This window comes from Aspergillus alliaceus, assembly GCF_009176365.1.
Source record: "Aspergillus alliaceus strain CBS 536.65 unplaced genomic scaffold BDW43scaffold_6, whole genome shotgun sequence".
In the NCBI taxonomy this organism is placed as follows: domain Eukaryota; kingdom Fungi; phylum Ascomycota; class Eurotiomycetes; order Eurotiales; family Aspergillaceae; genus Aspergillus; species Aspergillus alliaceus.
Window position 1 is genome coordinate 80,646 of NW_022474689.1, and position 17,750 is coordinate 98,395.

Genomic DNA, 17,750 nt, shown 5'->3' on the forward strand with positions numbered 1-17,750 from the left:
GCGACTCGCCGGTTGCAATTGTTGGGCTTGCAACACGAAACGGCCGCAGATCTGTCATGTGTTTTCTCAGGAAAACACGCAGGTAGAGTTTACTTCTGTCTGTTGTAAAAATGAGCTGACAAGTCTATGTAGACAGACCAATGGGTGCAGGCCGGTCTGTTTACCTTCTCGTCCAAGTCCGCCTCGAACGCTATACCTCTTTGTGCATCCTGCCATGGATAGTTTGGTCTGTCCATCGGCCCTGGATACGTCTTCTTCCCCGCCGACCTGAAGTTCTTCATTGATTTTGAAATGGAGGATCGTGGACGGAGGCGGATCGCAGCAGAAACTGGCCACCCGATCAAGCGACAGGTCCCCACGGCTGTTGAATACCGAACACACCAGCAGGAGAGTGGCATGGTTTGGCCAGGTGTTGTCGGTGGCCTATATAGGTGCGTATTCCTGAAGGACTTTCTCCATGATGGCATTTTTCCCGATTTGGTACGGTCGTTTGCCACTCCCAAAGAGTGGCCCGGCAATCCGATGGCTTCGATCAGACGGGCTATTGCGGCGCTCGGCAGCCCACGGTTGTACGTTGTGGACCCTAAGATCCGGAGTGACCTTGAACGATTGCGAGATCTTTACTTTGGTGACGAATTCCAGAGCCCTGTAGATGCCCGTCTTCGCGACATATATAAACTGGACGCTAAACTAGCCAACAAGCAGCATTTAGAAGAGCAAGATGATTTAGGGTGAGCAGAGAAGAAAATGAAGGGCCAGAAGGCCGAACACAACATCGATATTGCGGAAGGGATGGGATCAACAAACCAATTCCTGATGTATCCGGACTGGGTGCTAGGGCCAGATGTCACTACCAACGAGGTAGTGCAGTTGTACGCCCCCCTATTTCCTCCTGTCTGAGGGGCCAATTGCGCCAAAAACAAGCATGTATCTACCATTCGCTCGATCGGTGGTGCGTTGGAGCTTCTTATTTGCTGTAGCGTTACATAGCAAAGATCCGACACAAAGCATAATACGTCCATGGATGTGATGCCAATATTTGAAAGAGGCCTTCTTTAAACTTTTCCGGTCTACTAATTTCTGTGTGGACCCTAGTATTACTACCCTAGTCAGAGGGCTCCTAGTGTATACATATGAACCCTGGAATTACGGCCTAGTCCATAGTGTACATCATGATTATGGTTATGATTCAAATTGGACAGCTGTGGCGATGTCACTGTGGCTTTTCTCAAGGGCCAGAGGACGGAGGGATCTTCCATATCATCAACAGCGACCGCGGAAATGAGTGGGTTTACGAAGACATCGAGGTTGGCAGTAGTTCCTGTCAAAAGTGGCTCTTCCAAGTCCTGGGTAAACTTCACAATGAGTGATACACACTCATATGCTGAGCACACCGAGGTGATTGGAAATTGAAGCTTTGGAAAGAGCAATGGAAGTTGGCAACAGTCACGATCTGGTCCTCAGTAGGCTACGTGAGTGTAGCTGATATAGACTTATTCTGCCTTTCTTCCCCTGCGATCACAACAATATAGGATGACGTATCTCCGCGGGCTAGCCTAGACTGTTTGAAGAATTCGCCAACCAGAAATTACATCGGAATATCCTGTGTCAGTCTAGTAGGAATATAATGAAATATAATGTCAACACATTCATTAAAACATTCTCGACATAGGATGTAACTCCAAGTTCCTTATTCTCCTATTTAGGAAGCCAGTAGTAGGGATACTGATCCCAAGGCGGTTGAGAGGGCCATCCCAACATTGTCGCCTGCGCCAGCGCATATCCTGAATCCTTCGCATGGATGCGCTCCTTCAAGTAGATTTAAGCTCTGAAGCTGCTCCAGTAACTGTCGTCAAATCTAGTTGATGGCCTGCTCCACTCACTAGGGGCGCCGGTTTACTGCCGCATCGGTCTATCGTTGCCTAGAAGTGAGTTTTGATTAACAGGAGCATGTTCTTGGGGCCAAACACGAAACCGCTCCTCAAGTTATGACAGCTAATATGTATACACATGAAGTAATATAAGTAAAAAGGTATGTTCCTAAGAAGTTGGCTCAAACATTAACTGCCACCTAATTCTCTATTTCTCTTCCGTTTTATTACTTCTTGACCTCGCTCTTTCAGACTATTCCCTAGGCCCAAAGTACCACCGAATCTGTTACGTTCTCTCTCCTTTCGACATTTCCTTCCATGACTGAGCAGTATCCAGTCCCAACTCCCATTCTAGGTGCCGTGCTACTAACCGGAGGCAACGGGTTCATTGCCTATCATATAATCGACAAAATCCTAGCCACAGAACCAGACTGCGCAATACACTCTCTAGAATCAACCTCGACCGGAACCGCCACCCAAACCCTAATGTCCATTACCACCGCGCCGATCTATCCTCCGCAGCAGACGTAGAACGGGCAATGCAAATCGCACGCCCAGTAACAATCTTCCACACAACATCCCCCGAGTTTTCCGACGTCCCCGAGTCAGCCTACACACGGATCATCGTCAACGGAACACAACACCTTCTCAACTCCTCCGCCAAATCGGAACCGTAAAAGCCCTGATCAATACCTCGACTTCGGGAGTCATAAGTGACAACCACACTGATCTCCTCAATGGCGCAGAAGAGATGCCATTTCTCCGACCCCCAAAACAGAAACGCGCGTATACTGCCTCGCCAAGGCAGACGCAGAGGAAGCCATCCAAGCCGCGAATCGCAACGGTGGTTGCGATGACCACGCTATCCTAACCTGTGCACTGCGTCCCTGTCTCACGTTCGGTGAGCACGATGTCAGCGCCCTGGGCAGGATGGTTGCCGCTGCGCGACGGGGTCGCTTGCGGTTCCAGATGGGGAATGGCCAGAACCCGTACGACTTCATGTACGTTGGTAATCTGGCCGATGCGTATTTGCTGGCGGCACATGCGTTGCTTAATGCGTGGGGAAGGCTACGGCATACTGACCTGTCCGTTTGGGTGGATGGCGAGGTTTTCAATATCTCGAATGATGATCCCTGGCTTTTTTGGGATTTTCAGAGTGCCGTATCAGCCTTAACTAGGAACCCTATCCGGCCGGAGGATATTGTGGTTATTCCGAAATGGGTCGGACTGGTCATAGGATTTTTGGGAGAGTGGGTGGTCTGGGCTACCTCTGGTCGTACTAGGACGGCTGATATGACTCGTGAGGGTATCCGCTTTAGTACCCTCATCCGTACGCTTGATATCAGTAAGGCCAAGCGGGTACTGGGGTACTGTCCTGCGGTTGGGGTGTAGGATGGCCTCGAACGCAGTGTGCATTGGTTTATGGGCCTGCCTCAAAATCCTGCGTAGGGGTGCTAAGATTCCAAATAGGAATGTCTACAGTCTCTGGAAAGATTAGTAGTATACCTATAGTATATAATTTCACCCTCTCTGTAATGTGCAGTGGAATCATACTTCTGCCTCCACATCTACACTAACGAGTATTACGTGATTTCTGGGGGCTCTGTTTATTATACTGTTCCACTTTACTATAATAAAATTTATATCCTATCTCATATGTCTCCTATTGCAGAACCAGTAGACATAACGGTGTCTTAGGAGCTAGCTGCTCCAATAGATCCCTACAACTAGTAGAGCTGAGAGAACGCTTAATGTACATTGAAACTGTATGCCTAGTAATGTCGATTGAGATAAATGTTGCATTTGCGATTATAAATGTTCGTAACTATTACCCTTGAAGAAATTCTGCAAGATTAGATAGTTGAACGATACACACAAGACCATTAAGCGAATCAAGATCCAAATGACACTCTCTACTTCCGACACAGAATCTCACCATGCAACAAGCCAAACCATCCATGCTCCCCATCCACAAACTCCTTCCACCCATTGGAGATCCTATCCAGCTCCTCCTTCGTTGCGAACCCTTTCTCGACCGCTGTCTTCGCAAACCCCGATGACCTCGCTCTTTCGCCCATCGACCCACCCCAATATTGTCTCTCCTCGGGGGTACTAAAGCACCACGAACCAGTGCTCTTCTGAACTTTTGAGCGCTCAAACCCCGCCTCCTCGGCCCACACATGAATCGATCGTCCTGGATGAGGATTGCCACCCATAGCCTTCGCCATCCGCGTAGTAATATCAAGCCATGCCTCGATGCCCTTGTTTTCAGGATACCAAGTCATGGCGGCTGATTCTCTTGCAGCGACAATACCGCCGGGTTTCGTGACACGACGCATCTCCCGTAATGCCTTGACTGGGTCCGCAATATGCTGTAACACCTGATGTACATGAACTATATCGAAGGTTTTATCGGGGAACTCGAGAGAGTGGATGTCCCCCACACGGAATTCAATGTTCGTTACCCCCTGAGACGCTGCCAGCCCGCGGGCTTGGTCTAGCGGGTCAGATACATATTCAATACCAGTAACATGGCCTTGGTGTGCGCGGCGCGCGAAGTCGAGAGTAATTGAACCGGGGCCACAGCCAATGTCGAGGATCTTCGAGGTTGGGATTATGTATGGGAGGAGATAGGCGGCGGAATTGCATGCCGTGCGCCAGTTATGGGTCTGAAGAACAGACGCAGAGTGATCAGTAGTGTAGACCGTCATTTTCGAAGATGTATAAGAATCTATAAGTTTGTTGAATGTGGAAATGCGAAGAAACGAAAGTTGACGTCTTTGGAGAGTATTTATATAGAACCAGTTTGCCAAGACGGGGGTGGAGAAGGGTCGGAGTACCGAGACGGAATCCCGAATGTGACGTAAATAAAAATCAACAACCATGGATATGGGCGCAGACTCCGAATAGCATCATTCCAAATTCGTCTGTTGACTGGACCCAGCGCTCAATTCGTTCCCGTCGCTGGGTTGAGCCCGTTTCTTCTGATCTCCATAGCTCCGAAATCTCCAACATCCCGTCTTCCCACCTTAGGAGATATCTGTCGTATTCCTTGTTCCAGGTTTCCCGATCCTGAGCCTCCCATAATGATTTGTTGCCCGGTGCAAAGACTCCTCTCATCTCGTCTGCGATGAAATTCGGCAGTAGTCGATCTGCGTTGTAGACGCCGCTAAATATGTACATTGTGAAAATGGCGCGACGTTTCGCGGCAACCACAATCCAGGATTCCCAGGTTGGTCGCGTGTGGGACACTTCAGCAGCGCAAAAGAGCCCGTTCCGAGCGGTCCGGAAAGCCAGTTCCATAAGGGTTATCATAATCTTATCGTTGATGAGGGAGGATCCACGAGGGGAGAAGTACAACATAATTGTGTATATCAAGTAGGCTTGGAAGGAGGAGAGTAATTCGTAATCATGTTCAAGATGCTGAATCCATTAGTTCATACAATAGGAATGTTTTAGGTAACAACGTACCTCATCGGCCAATCTCTCCATTTCCTTTTCCAACGTATCTACCACCATCATCTCACTTCCAGGTGCGGCCTGTTCCCACATCCGGACGAGACTGTAGCAGTTCGCGAGCGCCCGAGGCATCTCTTTCCCGTCTATCTGTGAGCGGTGAATAATGGGAGGGACATCCTTGTCTTTGAGCATGCGCCGGGGATAAGTACTCAATATCCGTGAGATGTACTGCAACGTGAAAGGGTGATAAACCTTGGGTACTTCATCCTGTCCCAGCGGCGGCAGGATATATGGTCTCAACCAGCGATCCCGGATATCTTCTGCGTTTGCGCTTGGAACCAGATCTACCGTGTGAAAGTCAAACTCATCTCCATCTCTCCAACAACTGGGGACATGTCTTCGCACATGCACTTGACTGGCCGGGCTCCAGGCTGTGCTCGAGGGAGTGGTAGCATACGGCAAGGGTATTGGCATAGTAGGTGCTGGATCAAAGCGAGGTGATGCATATATCGCCGACCCGGGGTATGAAGGATCAGGATCTTCCGAAACTCCCGCTTCACCTGGAGGCGAATCCCGTGGCAACGCCGAGGCTGGATATTCGCAGACTCGGCCAGTTGACCGGCACCGCGAACAAGTGGGCTTTTCGAGACTGCACCGAACTTTGGACTTTGTACAGCTGTTACAAGCTTTTTTTCGTGGGGGACGCTGCTTGGATCGGTGGCTGTCTGATGTGGGCATGGTTCACGATATAGTTGGTACGGTTTCGTGTGTGATGCTGTCTTCGTCAAGTTCGGAATTCCGATGCATTAATTGATGGACTACGGATGGGTATGCAGACCTGGTAGGTCAACCTTATTTGTAATCGTCAGTTCAAGCGCGTGTAGGGCTTAGTGCCGGGTGCCAGCTCAGCGTGGTCTAAAAAAACCTCGGCGTGGTCTAGAATTCTGCCACCTCCACCACCGCCTTTTTAGACCACGATGAGCCTTTTCTTGGCATATGCTCAGCGTGGTTTAAAACTAAAATGTAACCAAATTTTAGACCATGTTGAACCCCTTCACTAAAGCTTGACTACGCTGACCTTTTTGGCTTAGCGCCAGTCCCTCAGTCAGGGCATATACTGAGCATATGCCCAAAATATAAACCTGCGAGATATCATTCACTGTATCATTAATATATATAACCATATTTGCTAATTATATTAATAACACAAGCAGAATTTATAACACATTATAAATAATTCACTATTCTAATTAAGTAATTAAAATATTGGCCGTGTTTATACTTATTTTTTAGCTAATAAATCTAATCTTTCTTCTTCTCTTTCTTCTTCTCTCTTCAAACTCCCCTTCTTCAGGAATTCTATTAGGGCTATGCCTTGTCTATTATAGTGATGAAGCCCTAGTATATATACTCAGCGTGGTCTAAAAATCTTCTAAGAGTCTCATCATGGTCTAAGAACACTGACTAATCACTTAGACCACGATGAGCCTTTTCTTGGCATAGGCTCAGCGTGGTTTAAAAAGGGCGGTGAATCTCGGGGCAGAATTTTAGACCACGCCGAGCTACCAGCCCATCATATATCCATAGCCCAGGAAGGCTTGTACTGTTTTCTAAGGAGCTCTATTAAATCCTTTGCCTGGAAACACTCCGCATATTCCTCGTTCCCCGGAAGTTGTATCCACTTTCTCATGAATAAAGTCGCGTACTCCAGTGACCTATGCTTCCATGTCTTGTAGTATGTCGACACGCATGGCTGGTATTCTTTGTACATTGGATCACTCAACTTTATACCTTCAAAGGTAGCTTGTATAGGTTGATGGACCCGTGAGTTTGATAGCCCGCAGATAAATTACTGACGGGAGTATTTTAAAAGGTCTTGTAAAGCATCCTTTTTATTTCGGCTTTTATACCCTTCTGTGGACTGCCCTTCTGTTGAGTACATACTCCCATAATTGAAAAGATTGTTTGACGTTTCATAGGCCATAGGTAGTGGCGAGGAAGGTTGGATATATGAGGAAGAGGATTGAGAGTGCAGAGGTGTTGGATCAATTATTTCAGGAGAATAGAGCTCAGTGTTCCTCAAACGTAATGGTGGAGGATTGGAGATAGCGCTGCTGCCTCGTAGTCCTTGTGGTACTCTCATATTTGGTTGCGATGGAGGCTTGGGGACGGTATTGCCACCCGATGGTGTCGCTGTTGCTGTCATATTCGGCTGCGGTGGAGAAATGGGGACAGCGTTGCTGGGTAGTGGTGCTCGTGGCATGGCTTTATCAGTTTGTATTGGCGTTCTTGTCAGAGTGCGTATACTGTCTCTCCTGGCCTGTGTTATTGTACGCACGGGCTGAGAAGCTGAGGATAAACTATGTATTGTCCTTCTCTTGGTTTGAGTAATATTATTGGGGGCCTTGCGTTTAGCCTGGCAGATATTAGAAGGTATAAAATTAGTTCCGCATTGAACTTACATTATTAGTTAATTTTAAAGGACGATAATCTGAATCAATTGATCTGGTGTCAATTGCCCCAGCATCGGGCTGTGACAATTCCTGTGACTCAGAGAGCTCTGATTTATCCTGTTAGATATATTAGAGTATAAGGATACTAGTAAAGAATCAAACCTTCTCTAAGTTCATGTTGCATTTGTGATTGTGTATTCTGCTATAGATTCTGTGTTCTAGCCCGAGTAGCCATAACACTATGCTGTGATACAGATATCATGGAAATGATAAAGTTACCAAACAAACTGCACCTGAAAGCAAGTAGCAAAGCTACCAGGAAGAAGCTACAGTGGTTTAGTAAATATGTTCTTACAAAACTGAAGTCGTAAAATTTTTGGGTGATGATAGTATAGTGCACTAAAAGCAAACAACAAAGAACAATAAATATAGAACACGCGACGCGACATAGTCCTGTACAATACTATTTCCAAGTAAAATAAATATTAAGAATAGTCTACTGTCATAAATAATTCATAAGCTACATTGCTACTGGAGAAAATAGAATATAGAAAGATATCTATATTATACTCTGTACAAACTCTGGTATGTATTTTTTATTCTAAATTTTCATGTTTTTTTTTCTTTTTTTTAAAAAAAGAAACCACCCCTCTGGAAAGTTAATCATGCTTTGTATTGGCCAGCGCGTTGCCAGCGCGTTGACAGCCGTGTTGACTACCAACTTATCCGAGTTGTCCTCCACCGAAACAGATACCTAGCTATTTAGAAAGGGCTGACCTGAAAAAGCCTTTCTCAGTTCATTCCTCTTCCGCCTCCCCTTGCAGCGCCCTGGCAATTTTATTAAAGATCTTGTCGTAATCCTGTATGTCGTTTGGATCAGGAGCCTGACCCTCTTCAAGACGGACCAACTCCCCGTTGCGGATCACCCAACGACTCAAGTCGCCAGTACAATCCTCGGACTGTGCATCACCGTCACCCTGGGCTGATAAAGAAGTCATCTCGATAACGAGCGAGGAGTACGCCTTGTTCTGTGTGCGGTTGCCGAGATACATATTAAACGAGTCCTCGACGCGGTATTCGTACACCAAGACAATCCGATCTTGGCCTAAGCGGCATGATCTTCCTTGTGCCTGCTCCCTTACCGCTTGAGATAGTGATGGAGAAAAGAAATGGACATTACGACACTTGTGCTGGAGGTTCAGGCCTGAGCTGTTAGCCGCAAATAACATGATTAGGACCTTATAGCCGCTGTCATCTCTTGTAAAGCTCTCCGTCATTTTATATCGCTCACTGCTGTCCAGGCCACCGTGAAACACACCATAGCTTATTCCAGCCTCCTGGAGAACCGCGGCCACATACACCTGTTCTGCTGGGTACATGACCCAAACTATTGCTTTTTCTTCAAAGAGGAGGACCTGGTCCCTGATCGTTGCCAGCATGGCGCGCATCTTTGGAGAGCCTCGCAGCAAGAACTCGAGACGTGCGGCCGGAGCGCTCTCCAGGCGAGACTTTGCTGTTTTGTAGAACTCCTTGACAGTCACAGCTTCCCCAACAATGGACTTTTGCTCAATCAATGTTATCCAAGTATCTACTAATCTGCCTTGATCAAGTAGCTTGAGGGCTTGTGGGATAAATGTCGACTGGAGCGATTCACTTAAAAACATGAACCCCAGCCAAGAGGATAGCAGCACAAGATCCCTCAGCTTACTGCTATTCCAGTGAAACTTTTTATGGTCGTATTTGTCCCGGACAAACAAGCCACGTTTGTGTTTCTTTTCCCTTGCCTTGTATGTGAACAATTCATACTTGTCAAAGGCAACCTGCACCAGCTTCTTCTGGGATCCAGGAATGTCTTCGCCTATCATCTGCCCGTTTTTAAAGGGGATACTCGAGGTGATGCTCCTCCTAATCATGAAGACGGCAAGGATCCGCCGGAGCCTTTCACCGGCTTGTTTTGACGAAATCCCTTCGCCATACACCATCTCATGCACTGCCACGTTCGTACACAGGTATGTCTCTAGTGGGTGGCCTGATTCCATTTTGAAAAAATCCTCAGCTCTCTGCAAATTGTGTTGGTGGATCAGTGCACTGTTCCATGCGTGGGGGTCTCTGAACAACAGGGGCATATATCCCTTAAAGTCTAAAATGCTGTTGAACCAAGGCATTCCTGTAAGTAACAAGTTCCAGTCTGCCTTTAACCAATGACAAGCAACGGACAGGAACGATGATGGGTTCCTTAGTGTCTGTGCTTCGTCAAACACTGCGATGCCAAAAAGACCGGCCAGATCATAATCCCAATTATCTGGCATTCTGGGAGATTGAGCATTGAATCTGTGGCCTTTTCCTTCAAAGACTGCTTTGGCAGCTGCCGGTCCATTTCTGGTATTGAGTGTGCCATAGGAGGTGAGCACTACAGCTCTTGCACTCTCTGGGCCCCCGTTAAACAGTATGTGGTTGCGGGTCAATTTCTCATCAATCATATATGTGCTCACCGATGACTGTACCCTGTAATCACCATGGTAGATATAGATGTCGAAGATATCAGTCATCCCGTTGATTTCCTGCGCCCACTGAGCCACTAAGCCGGGAGGTAAAACAATCAGCGTTGGTTTGCCTTTTGGATACTGTTCTTCATTCCGCTGAGCCTGCGCACACCTGTCGTTATACTCAGTCCAGATCTATACTATAGGTCAGTCTGAAAAAAAGGTCTATTCTGCCCACCCCTTATACTTACTGCTAGCAAGAAGCCTATGGTTTCCCAAGTCTTCCCCAATCCAACCGCATCTGCAAGCATTGCACCTTTAAGAAACGCCTTCTGTTTGAATTCCACTAGGGCCCAGATCGCAACTGGTTGCCAAAATTTTAGCGTTGTCGAGCGTCTCATTCCTCTCATACGGGGGAATTTTGTGCTCTCAATGCGGAGCTTTTCACATGCCAATTTGACTTTCTCTCTCTGATACTCTACATTGTTGAACCAGTCGCGTTTCGCGTCAATTATGAGAAGACTGGCCTCTGTTGGCTGCATGACGTGTGAGACCTGCAACTCGTCTCTGATGACTAAGTCATTGTAGTCTTCACCCTGTTGGTACTTCGCGGGATCAAATATGTCTGTATGTAATTCATCACCTGGTCGCGGCTTCTTTTTTGGCGTGTTCCGAAGTATATCCTCCAAGGTCTCGTTCTCCGGGGGGGTGAAGTGCACGTCCTCACTTTCTAGTGCTGCTGCCGACTCGTGCTGATCCATATCGATTACTGCCGAGTCCTGAGGCAGCCGACGGCACCGATTCAGAGCCCTGACGATTATGAGGTACTGCCAATATGGGTCTCTCATATCGATGGTCTCTGACTGCCGATTAAGTTTCAGTCTCTCCTTAGGGTGCAAGATCTCATACTCCCATTTCTTGTTTGTTACAGTCTTGCCCTTGACTTCGCAACTAAGATCGCTGATGTCGCTGATGTCGCTAAGATCGCTATCACTTATTTCCTTAGTTTTCTTCCTTTTTTTGCCAGTCTTTTGCTTTTTGCTCTCCCCTGTTACACTATCCTCTGTCTTGCTCTTGCTCTTGCGCTCCCCTGTGCATATCCCATATAGAGTCAGCCAAAAAAAGGTTTATTTGACTTGACCTATAGGATCACTTACCGCTCCTTCGGGATGTTCCAAACAATGCAGTTCCTCCAGTCGGTTTTGATATGTAGCTGGGTGTATGAAGATGTCTGCACCATTCCTTCAAGGCCCAGACAATTTGATCCATCTCACTGTCACTGAGGTTTCTGTTAAAGAAAACCCCGTCGCTTGATCTCTTATTCTCATGTTTCACCCACCACACAAAGCAGGCAAGGTGATCGGCTTCGTCCCAGCCCTCTTTATTTCTGATCCTGGCGGAATACCTTGTTCTTCCCATACTCTCCCCAGCAGCCATCCTCCCTTGGATAATCCTCAGACCCGGCCCTCTATCCGCGGACTGGTTCTTGATCCAATCATTCCAGAGTTCTGCCCAGAACGGTGCGAAGAGGTTCGATTGTATCCATTCTTTCCATTCTTCCTTACTTCCAAGTTTAAGATCATTCATCAGTTGCTTCTGTGTTGGTGCTTTTATCTTGCCATCTTTTTTACCCCTTGTATCCTCTGCTGTATTTGTTATATTCTCTCCTTTCATGTGGCTATATTAGGGTCCGTCTGAGAAAGGGTTTTTGGGGGGGGTGGAGGTTGTGTTTCTCACCTAGAATAGCGGCATAGTCAATGCTGACTTGCTCGTCATCTGAGTCGCTTTCAGGTCCCATTCTGATGCTCCTTTTTTCACTTGACTTGAGACTCAATAGGACCACTAGCTGAATTATGATCCCTGTGACGTAGAATTGTGAATATGCGTTGATACTGTTAAATATTGAAAAAGTATTGGCAGGTAGGGAATATGTAAAAGATGAGGAGAAAAGGAGAAGAGAAAGATTAAAAGAAAGTAGGAGGATCATGCTTAGTCGTCACTGAGGTGAAAGTGAATGAAAGACAAAGAGAACAATATAATTTGAAGTAAATAGAAATATCATGATTAGTTGTCATTGAGATGAAAGTGAATTAAAAAGTTGTAGCGTCAAAAATTAAAAGGAATATTATTATATAGGGAATAAATAAGATAGTGTATGACTCCTAATGTTCAGATTACTTAACTATTATATATAGAGAGACAACTGTTTAGGAAGAGTTATTGTTCTGTTTATAGCTTTATATAAATCTCTGCTTAACTATATTTTTATTATCTTGGATATGTATATCCATATCAAATCACAGTACAGATACTCCATATAAGTTGTTACAGAAAGCATAATTTACATAACTATTATATGACTAAGAAATTGATTTTATTCAGTTTAAACTATCAGTAACTGTCGGTAACTCTTCATAACCTGACCTAACTAAAACTGAACTAGTCAGCAACTTCAGGTTGCTGACCCCTTTGACCCCTATGTCATCATTGTGTTTCCTTGATTCGGGTTGTTTTGTTTTGTGCCTCTTCACGTGGAGTGGCAACTAGTGACATCAAATTTCACTTGATCGAGAAGATAGATCAGCACGAAGCAGTAAGCAGTACTAGCAAGTCCATCCTCCCTTCACACTCATCAAATCATCAAAATACTACCTCGCAGTAGTAATACCTTGCCTATTGTAGTTAGGGTACAGGGCCCGTCTCGTCTAGGCGGTACACTACGGCAGTTTCTTTTCGGGGAAAGCGCAACAACGTCACAACACAAAGAAATGTATGCAAAGCGGCCTGAGGCAATGGTCAACATGTGCTGTCGAAAGAATGGTTTCAACAATCGCAATTCTGTCAGGACGGTCTACACCACGAGCACTCCTTCAATTACCGAAATGTTCCAGGCAACGGCATTATACCACCCAATCTACGCGACAGAACAATACGGATCCTGGACTCTTGCCCAATCGCACAAGGAACATCCAGTACGCCTTTGACCCAGTCAACATTCCGACCGAAAAACGGCCATCGAACCCTTTCCCATTCCTCGGACGCCAGAGGATCGCGTTTCCTATATTCCAGCATGCGAACGCCATCGCCCCATCCACCATTGGCGTCCCATGGCCCACATTGCTTCCCTCCTCCTTACAATCGAAATACTGGATAGAAGTGGAAGAGGTGGCGAAAGCATTCACGCAAGAAATCTTAGCTCGGCGATCGAAGGACAAGGAAACAAAATATTTTGATGCGATGATTGATGCAGCGGTATCACTTCTCGTGAATGCGGTGCCAATGGGAAATTTAACGAGGATGAAGATACTCACAAAGCTCTACGTCTTTTTCTTCATGAGTGACGGTGAATGAATATATGGATGCTGTTGGTTTCTCGGTTTTTCTAACCTGATTACGTGCAGATGTGGTTGATTCTGGAAATGTACTCTCTGTCCTCGCCGATTCGGGTTGTCCAAGATCAACGTTAACACACTGATACGGCAGCGCGTGACGATGATTTCAAGCCATGACGCATTGCAACAGGAGCCGGGATCGGATATCACAGTATACGATATGCTAGCGCGTGAGATACTCTCCGAAGATACTATTCAGGGTGTACGGTTACTAGAGAGTGTTATATCCTGGGTATCGGCGACACAAAAGAACCCCCCCGAGAGCTTCCCCACACTGAAGGATTATATGACGTATCGGGTGGGTGATGTCGGGGTCCGGTATGTCCGGCAATTACTGTATAATGGGGCGGATCTGACCATTCTAGTGCGGTCTTTCGCAGCGTGGAGTTCGCTTGCGATATTCCCTTGTCCGAAACGGATCTAGAAGCCGTCTCCCGTCTCCGATCCCTGTGCGAGAAGCACTTCTTACTGACCAATGACCTGTACTCCTACGCCAAAGAAGCGATCGCGGAACAGACGCGCGGAGATCCTGTTCTTAACGCTGTCCGAGTCGTACAGCGCTTCATGAATACTTCCGTGGCCTTGGCAACAGCGATTGTCCGACAGGTCATTCGGGACGTTGAGCACCAGATGAACGACGAATACGAGCATCTGGCTCAGGGCGCTACCAACGCACAACTGACATACGCACAGGGGCTCATTACCGCTGTTGCAGGGAACATGTTCTTCTCGGCCACTTGCCCTCGCTATGCGCGAGCCGTCCAGGGGTCCAGATTGCATGCATAAACCCACTCGTAGATGAGATGCCATGGCGCATCACCATGCATTTCTACACTAGTACAATGGAATTATATATGTATTGATTTGCTAACCCCAACCGACCATATCTATGCATACAGGGTGTATCTCAAACGACCAAACAAAAAAAAAAAAACCATCAAAACGAACGAAAGGATAGGGAACTGCTAGATAATCCCCTAGAACTTATAAACCTGTCCCTTCTCAAAGCCCAATCGATCCAACACACCCTGCTTTCCAGTCAAGGACTGCTCCATAGCAGGAGGTCCACAAACAAACACCTTGGCACCCTTGCCCTGCTCCTTCACAACACCCTTCAGCAATTCCTCCGTCACATACCCCTTCTTGAAACCCTCCTTCTCGCCCTCCAACTGACTCACAGCGTACACGTAGTCAAACCGCCCGGGAAACCGCTTCTTGTACTCCTCTAATTCCTCCCGCAGCAGTAGATCCTGCTCACTGTTCACTCCAAACACGAGATTAATCTTTGTCTTATCGTCTGGGTTATCCAGGATCCCCTGGATAAGCTGGTAGATGGGGGTGATGCCCGCTCCGCCCGCGATCGCATAGATCTGGGGGTATTGGTTGGGAACCCAGGAGAAGCCCTTGAGGGCCGTGAGGAAGGTGAGAGAGTCGCCGGGGACGAGCGAGTGGATGTGAGTGCTTGCTTTGCCGTTGGGGTATTGTTTCACCATCAGCTCTAGGGTACCTTGTTGGTCTTTTTTGGGACCACGGTTAGTCAGGGTTTCGCAATAGTATCGCGATAGATAACGGAGGTCACTCACTCAGATCGCTGATGGGCGTATACGGCCTGACAACCGGTAGCCACCGACCATTTGGTCGCGAGAAGGTAAGCAATGCCGCTGGTATACGTTAGTATATGATATATCGGAGCTGCGATCGTAAGAAACAGAAGAAATACGTACAAGTCAGCGACAACCCGCTCCGCGCATTCTTATCGGGAAACTCAAAGACAAGTCGCTTCGTGTTATGATTCACGGCCTTAACGCTCTGCAGGCGCAGGGTCGTAAACCCAAATCCAGAGAACATAACGGGCGGTTCGTTGGATTCTGCGTGAGCGTGGGGGAGCAGATATGATCGAGCGCAATAAGCACCGATACCGAAGACAGCGAGCGCAGAAAATAGAGTAGTGTTTGTCGCGAGGGACTGAGGGAGTCGTCGCACTTGAGACATTCCCGTTCCGATTGAGTGTACGGGGAGGGGAATCGGTGCTTCTTTAAAGTTGGTCTAAGGCAAAAGATTATATGCTGCGATGTGAGGTAGCTACGGGTTACAATCTATTTATATGCGCTATTCGCTGCCTAATGTCGATCGGACAATGCAGACTCCGAACACCGAGTGTTACACGAAGAAAATACATATCTTAGGGAGCCACGACATAACATGGATGTGATCCGGCACTGTTCTGGGGCAAGAGAGGGTTATTATGGGAAGTTCATAGGTTGGGACCAATGAAAGTGGTGGTCAGGGTCGGTCATCGGACACTGCGGATTTTGTCGGGTTTTGTCGGGTTTTGCAAACTCGTAGTGTCAGACAAAGGCTGGGTTTGCTATTTACGTCTAGTAAGAGGAGGCTGTGAGACGCAATGGTGGCCCCATAAAATACAACCCCGTCAGAGTTTGAGAACGGGAAGAATACGTCCAATCGTTTACATTTGTTATGCTTTGATCCTTGCTTAGTGCGAAGCGGCTCCTCAGAGTAATTCAGATAAGCTCCACAACCCTAAGATTGCTGCAGATCGACAAATCCAGTCTAGCTAAGTTGGCTCGACTCTGGGTAAATAAGCCTCATGCAGGATCCGACAAAACCCGTGCGTGGCATGACAGCCGGCTTGGGATGGACTCAGGCCTCCAACAACACCAATCGTGGGGCCTCGCTAAGAAGAAAAGTACCTATGAGGAAAGGTTATGCTGATGATGATGGCAAGGCGGCAACACAGCCTATAAAGAGAGCAAATGTGTGAAACCCGGCTAATTCGGCACTCATGCAGTATAAAAACAGCGTCAAGATGTTGGGAAATACCATATATATAAGGACGGCTGTTGTGAGGCAACCAATGGAATGAGAAGGCCATAAGCTACTAAAATCTCACCGGGTCAGAGGAAGAGCCAGTTCGGGCATACTTGTCGATATCAGTGCTACGGGCTGGATAGTTGCGTATAACTCATTTACCTGCATTAGCCAAATGATCTCTCGACCTGATAGATCTTTTTCAAAGGATTCCAATCCAGGTTCCCCCCTCTTTATGTAGGATTTGACAAAGCTTCTCCTGACGTAATGATTTCTCCCGTCACATAGCACTTGCAGGGATCTTTTAGCGAGTGACCTTGGAAGCACAGGACTATCTCCTCTTCGTGGCCTGACTGGAGGTTGCATCGTGGGACTCAATATCCCGCTGCTTTTAACTGGGGGTTTCAGCATTCCACGTGATTACACGTGTCTCCTGGCTAGACCGGATCCACTCGTTCCGATAGAGTGGACCTCCTTGAATCATCTGGTAATCTGCAGTGTTTAATAGAGAGTACGTCAACCGCATACCAGTCCTAAGTACTCGACTGTAGAGCCTTTCGATTGGCCTAGCTGTAAGTATCCTTCTAGCTATAAGTCATGGAGATTTCCCCGCTTAGAGCTCCCAACACAAAACATGGCTATAAACTACCCTAATAGGCTCACAAGGCGGAATACCTGTTTCACAGTCTGATGAGGATCCCACTCCTAGTGGATCCTCAAGTTTGGGGGCCGGACCTCCCCCGAATAGCTGCTACGAAGCGAAGTCTGAAGGGTATCTCTTGACTCTATGTCTATCTTTGTCTGGAGAACAAGCTAATATACTGTAGCATAAGCAGAATGATTATTAATCCCCTTGGTGCTTGAGCAAATGTAACCGGAACTTGCTGGTTCAGAAGTCTGGTATAACTTCGATTTCGACGCCTTCTACTGGGAGAGCATAATATCTTGTTGGTAGAAATACTCATGTTCTCGAAGAATGTCTTGCAGAATGGAATTCCACATGAATGAGGTGAGATTTTAGCGGCGTGGCCTGACCTACATTCTGCTGTTGCATCTCTATCAACAATCCACCAACTAACTTTACCTTCGGGTTTTGTTTCCGTCCCAAGAGCCGTGCAGGTATCTAATTATCTGTCTAAGCCCGGTTGTAGATAAAAATGAAAGTGATTAAATACCCAATTGAGCCTCCATTATATATCTTACACCGTTGTTCAAACGCTAGAGTCTTATCCAAGAGAGACAGAGGCACTAAACAAGTATACA

At 47.0% G+C, this 17,750-nt stretch overlaps 8 protein-coding genes across 8 annotated transcripts; 3 read left to right on the forward strand and 5 right to left on the reverse strand.

The window, feature by feature from the left end:
• Nucleotides 1-291: 291 nt before the first annotated feature.
• BDW43DRAFT_307392 (uncharacterized protein) lies at nucleotides 292-3,263 on the forward strand (the record flags this gene model as incomplete). The annotated part of the gene is made up of 3 exons (XM_032046239.1): nucleotides 292-731; nucleotides 2,323-2,544; nucleotides 2,618-3,263. The coding sequence occupies 3 exons, from the start codon at nucleotides 292-294 to the stop codon at nucleotides 3,261-3,263; spliced, it is 1,308 nt and encodes a 435-aa protein (XP_031903943.1).
• A 521-nt stretch (nucleotides 3,264-3,784) lies between these two features.
• BDW43DRAFT_297512 (class I SAM-dependent methyltransferase) lies at nucleotides 3,785-4,582 on the reverse strand (the record flags this gene model as incomplete). The annotated part of the gene is made up of 1 exon (XM_032044398.1): nucleotides 3,785-4,582. The coding sequence occupies one exon, from the start codon at nucleotides 4,580-4,582 to the stop codon at nucleotides 3,785-3,787; it is 798 nt and encodes a 265-aa protein (XP_031903944.1).
• BDW43DRAFT_200485 (Zn(II)2Cys6 transcription factor domain-containing protein) lies at nucleotides 4,400-6,099 on the reverse strand. The gene is made up of 2 exons (XM_032039132.1): nucleotides 5,343-6,099; nucleotides 4,400-5,294 (listed from the first exon to the last, which is right to left on the reverse strand). The coding sequence occupies exons 1-2, from the start codon at nucleotides 6,066-6,068 to the stop codon at nucleotides 4,746-4,748; spliced, it is 1,275 nt and encodes a 424-aa protein (XP_031903945.1). The 5' UTR covers nucleotides 6,069-6,099; the 3' UTR covers nucleotides 4,400-4,745.
• A 2,481-nt stretch (nucleotides 6,100-8,580) lies between these two features.
• On the reverse strand, nucleotides 8,581-12,298 carry BDW43DRAFT_322544 (P-loop containing nucleoside triphosphate hydrolase protein; the record flags this gene model as incomplete). Its single annotated transcript, XM_032049582.1, has 8 exons — nucleotides 11,424-12,298; nucleotides 10,518-11,356; nucleotides 9,962-10,461; nucleotides 9,873-9,931; nucleotides 9,761-9,839; nucleotides 9,672-9,721; nucleotides 9,438-9,641; nucleotides 8,581-9,404 (listed from the first exon to the last, which is right to left on the reverse strand). The coding sequence occupies exons 1-8, from the start codon at nucleotides 11,938-11,940 to the stop codon at nucleotides 8,581-8,583; spliced, it is 3,072 nt and encodes a 1,023-aa protein (XP_031903946.1). The 5' UTR covers nucleotides 11,941-12,298.
• Nucleotides 11,827-12,298, reverse strand: BDW43DRAFT_264654 (uncharacterized protein; the record flags this gene model as incomplete). The annotated part of the gene is made up of 1 exon (XM_032040693.1): nucleotides 11,827-12,298. A coding segment is annotated over exon 1 (304 nt), but the record flags the coding sequence as incomplete, so codon positions are not given.
• A 418-nt stretch (nucleotides 12,299-12,716) lies between these two features.
• BDW43DRAFT_200502 (uncharacterized protein) lies at nucleotides 12,717-13,870 on the forward strand. The gene has a single exon (XM_032039134.1). The coding sequence runs from the start codon at nucleotides 13,039-13,041 to the stop codon at nucleotides 13,615-13,617; it is 579 nt and encodes a 192-aa protein (XP_031903948.1). The 5' UTR covers nucleotides 12,717-13,038; the 3' UTR covers nucleotides 13,618-13,870.
• Nucleotides 13,474-14,495, forward strand: BDW43DRAFT_200520 (terpene synthase family protein). The gene is made up of 3 exons (XM_032039135.1): nucleotides 13,474-13,687; nucleotides 13,750-13,976; nucleotides 14,024-14,495. Exons 2-3 carry the CDS (start codon nucleotides 13,759-13,761, stop codon nucleotides 14,442-14,444), a joined length of 639 nt encoding a protein of 212 aa, XP_031903949.1. The 5' UTR covers nucleotides 13,474-13,687; nucleotides 13,750-13,758; the 3' UTR covers nucleotides 14,445-14,495.
• Nucleotides 14,496-14,551: 56 nt separating this feature from the next.
• Nucleotides 14,552-15,957, reverse strand: BDW43DRAFT_200500 (cytochrome b5 reductase family protein). Its single transcript, XM_032039133.1, has 3 exons — nucleotides 15,383-15,957; nucleotides 15,242-15,319; nucleotides 14,552-15,174 (listed from the first exon to the last, which is right to left on the reverse strand). The coding sequence occupies exons 1-3, from the start codon at nucleotides 15,648-15,650 to the stop codon at nucleotides 14,636-14,638; spliced, it is 885 nt and encodes a 294-aa protein (XP_031903950.1). The 5' UTR covers nucleotides 15,651-15,957; the 3' UTR covers nucleotides 14,552-14,635.
• Nucleotides 15,958-17,750: the final 1,793 nt, after the last annotated feature.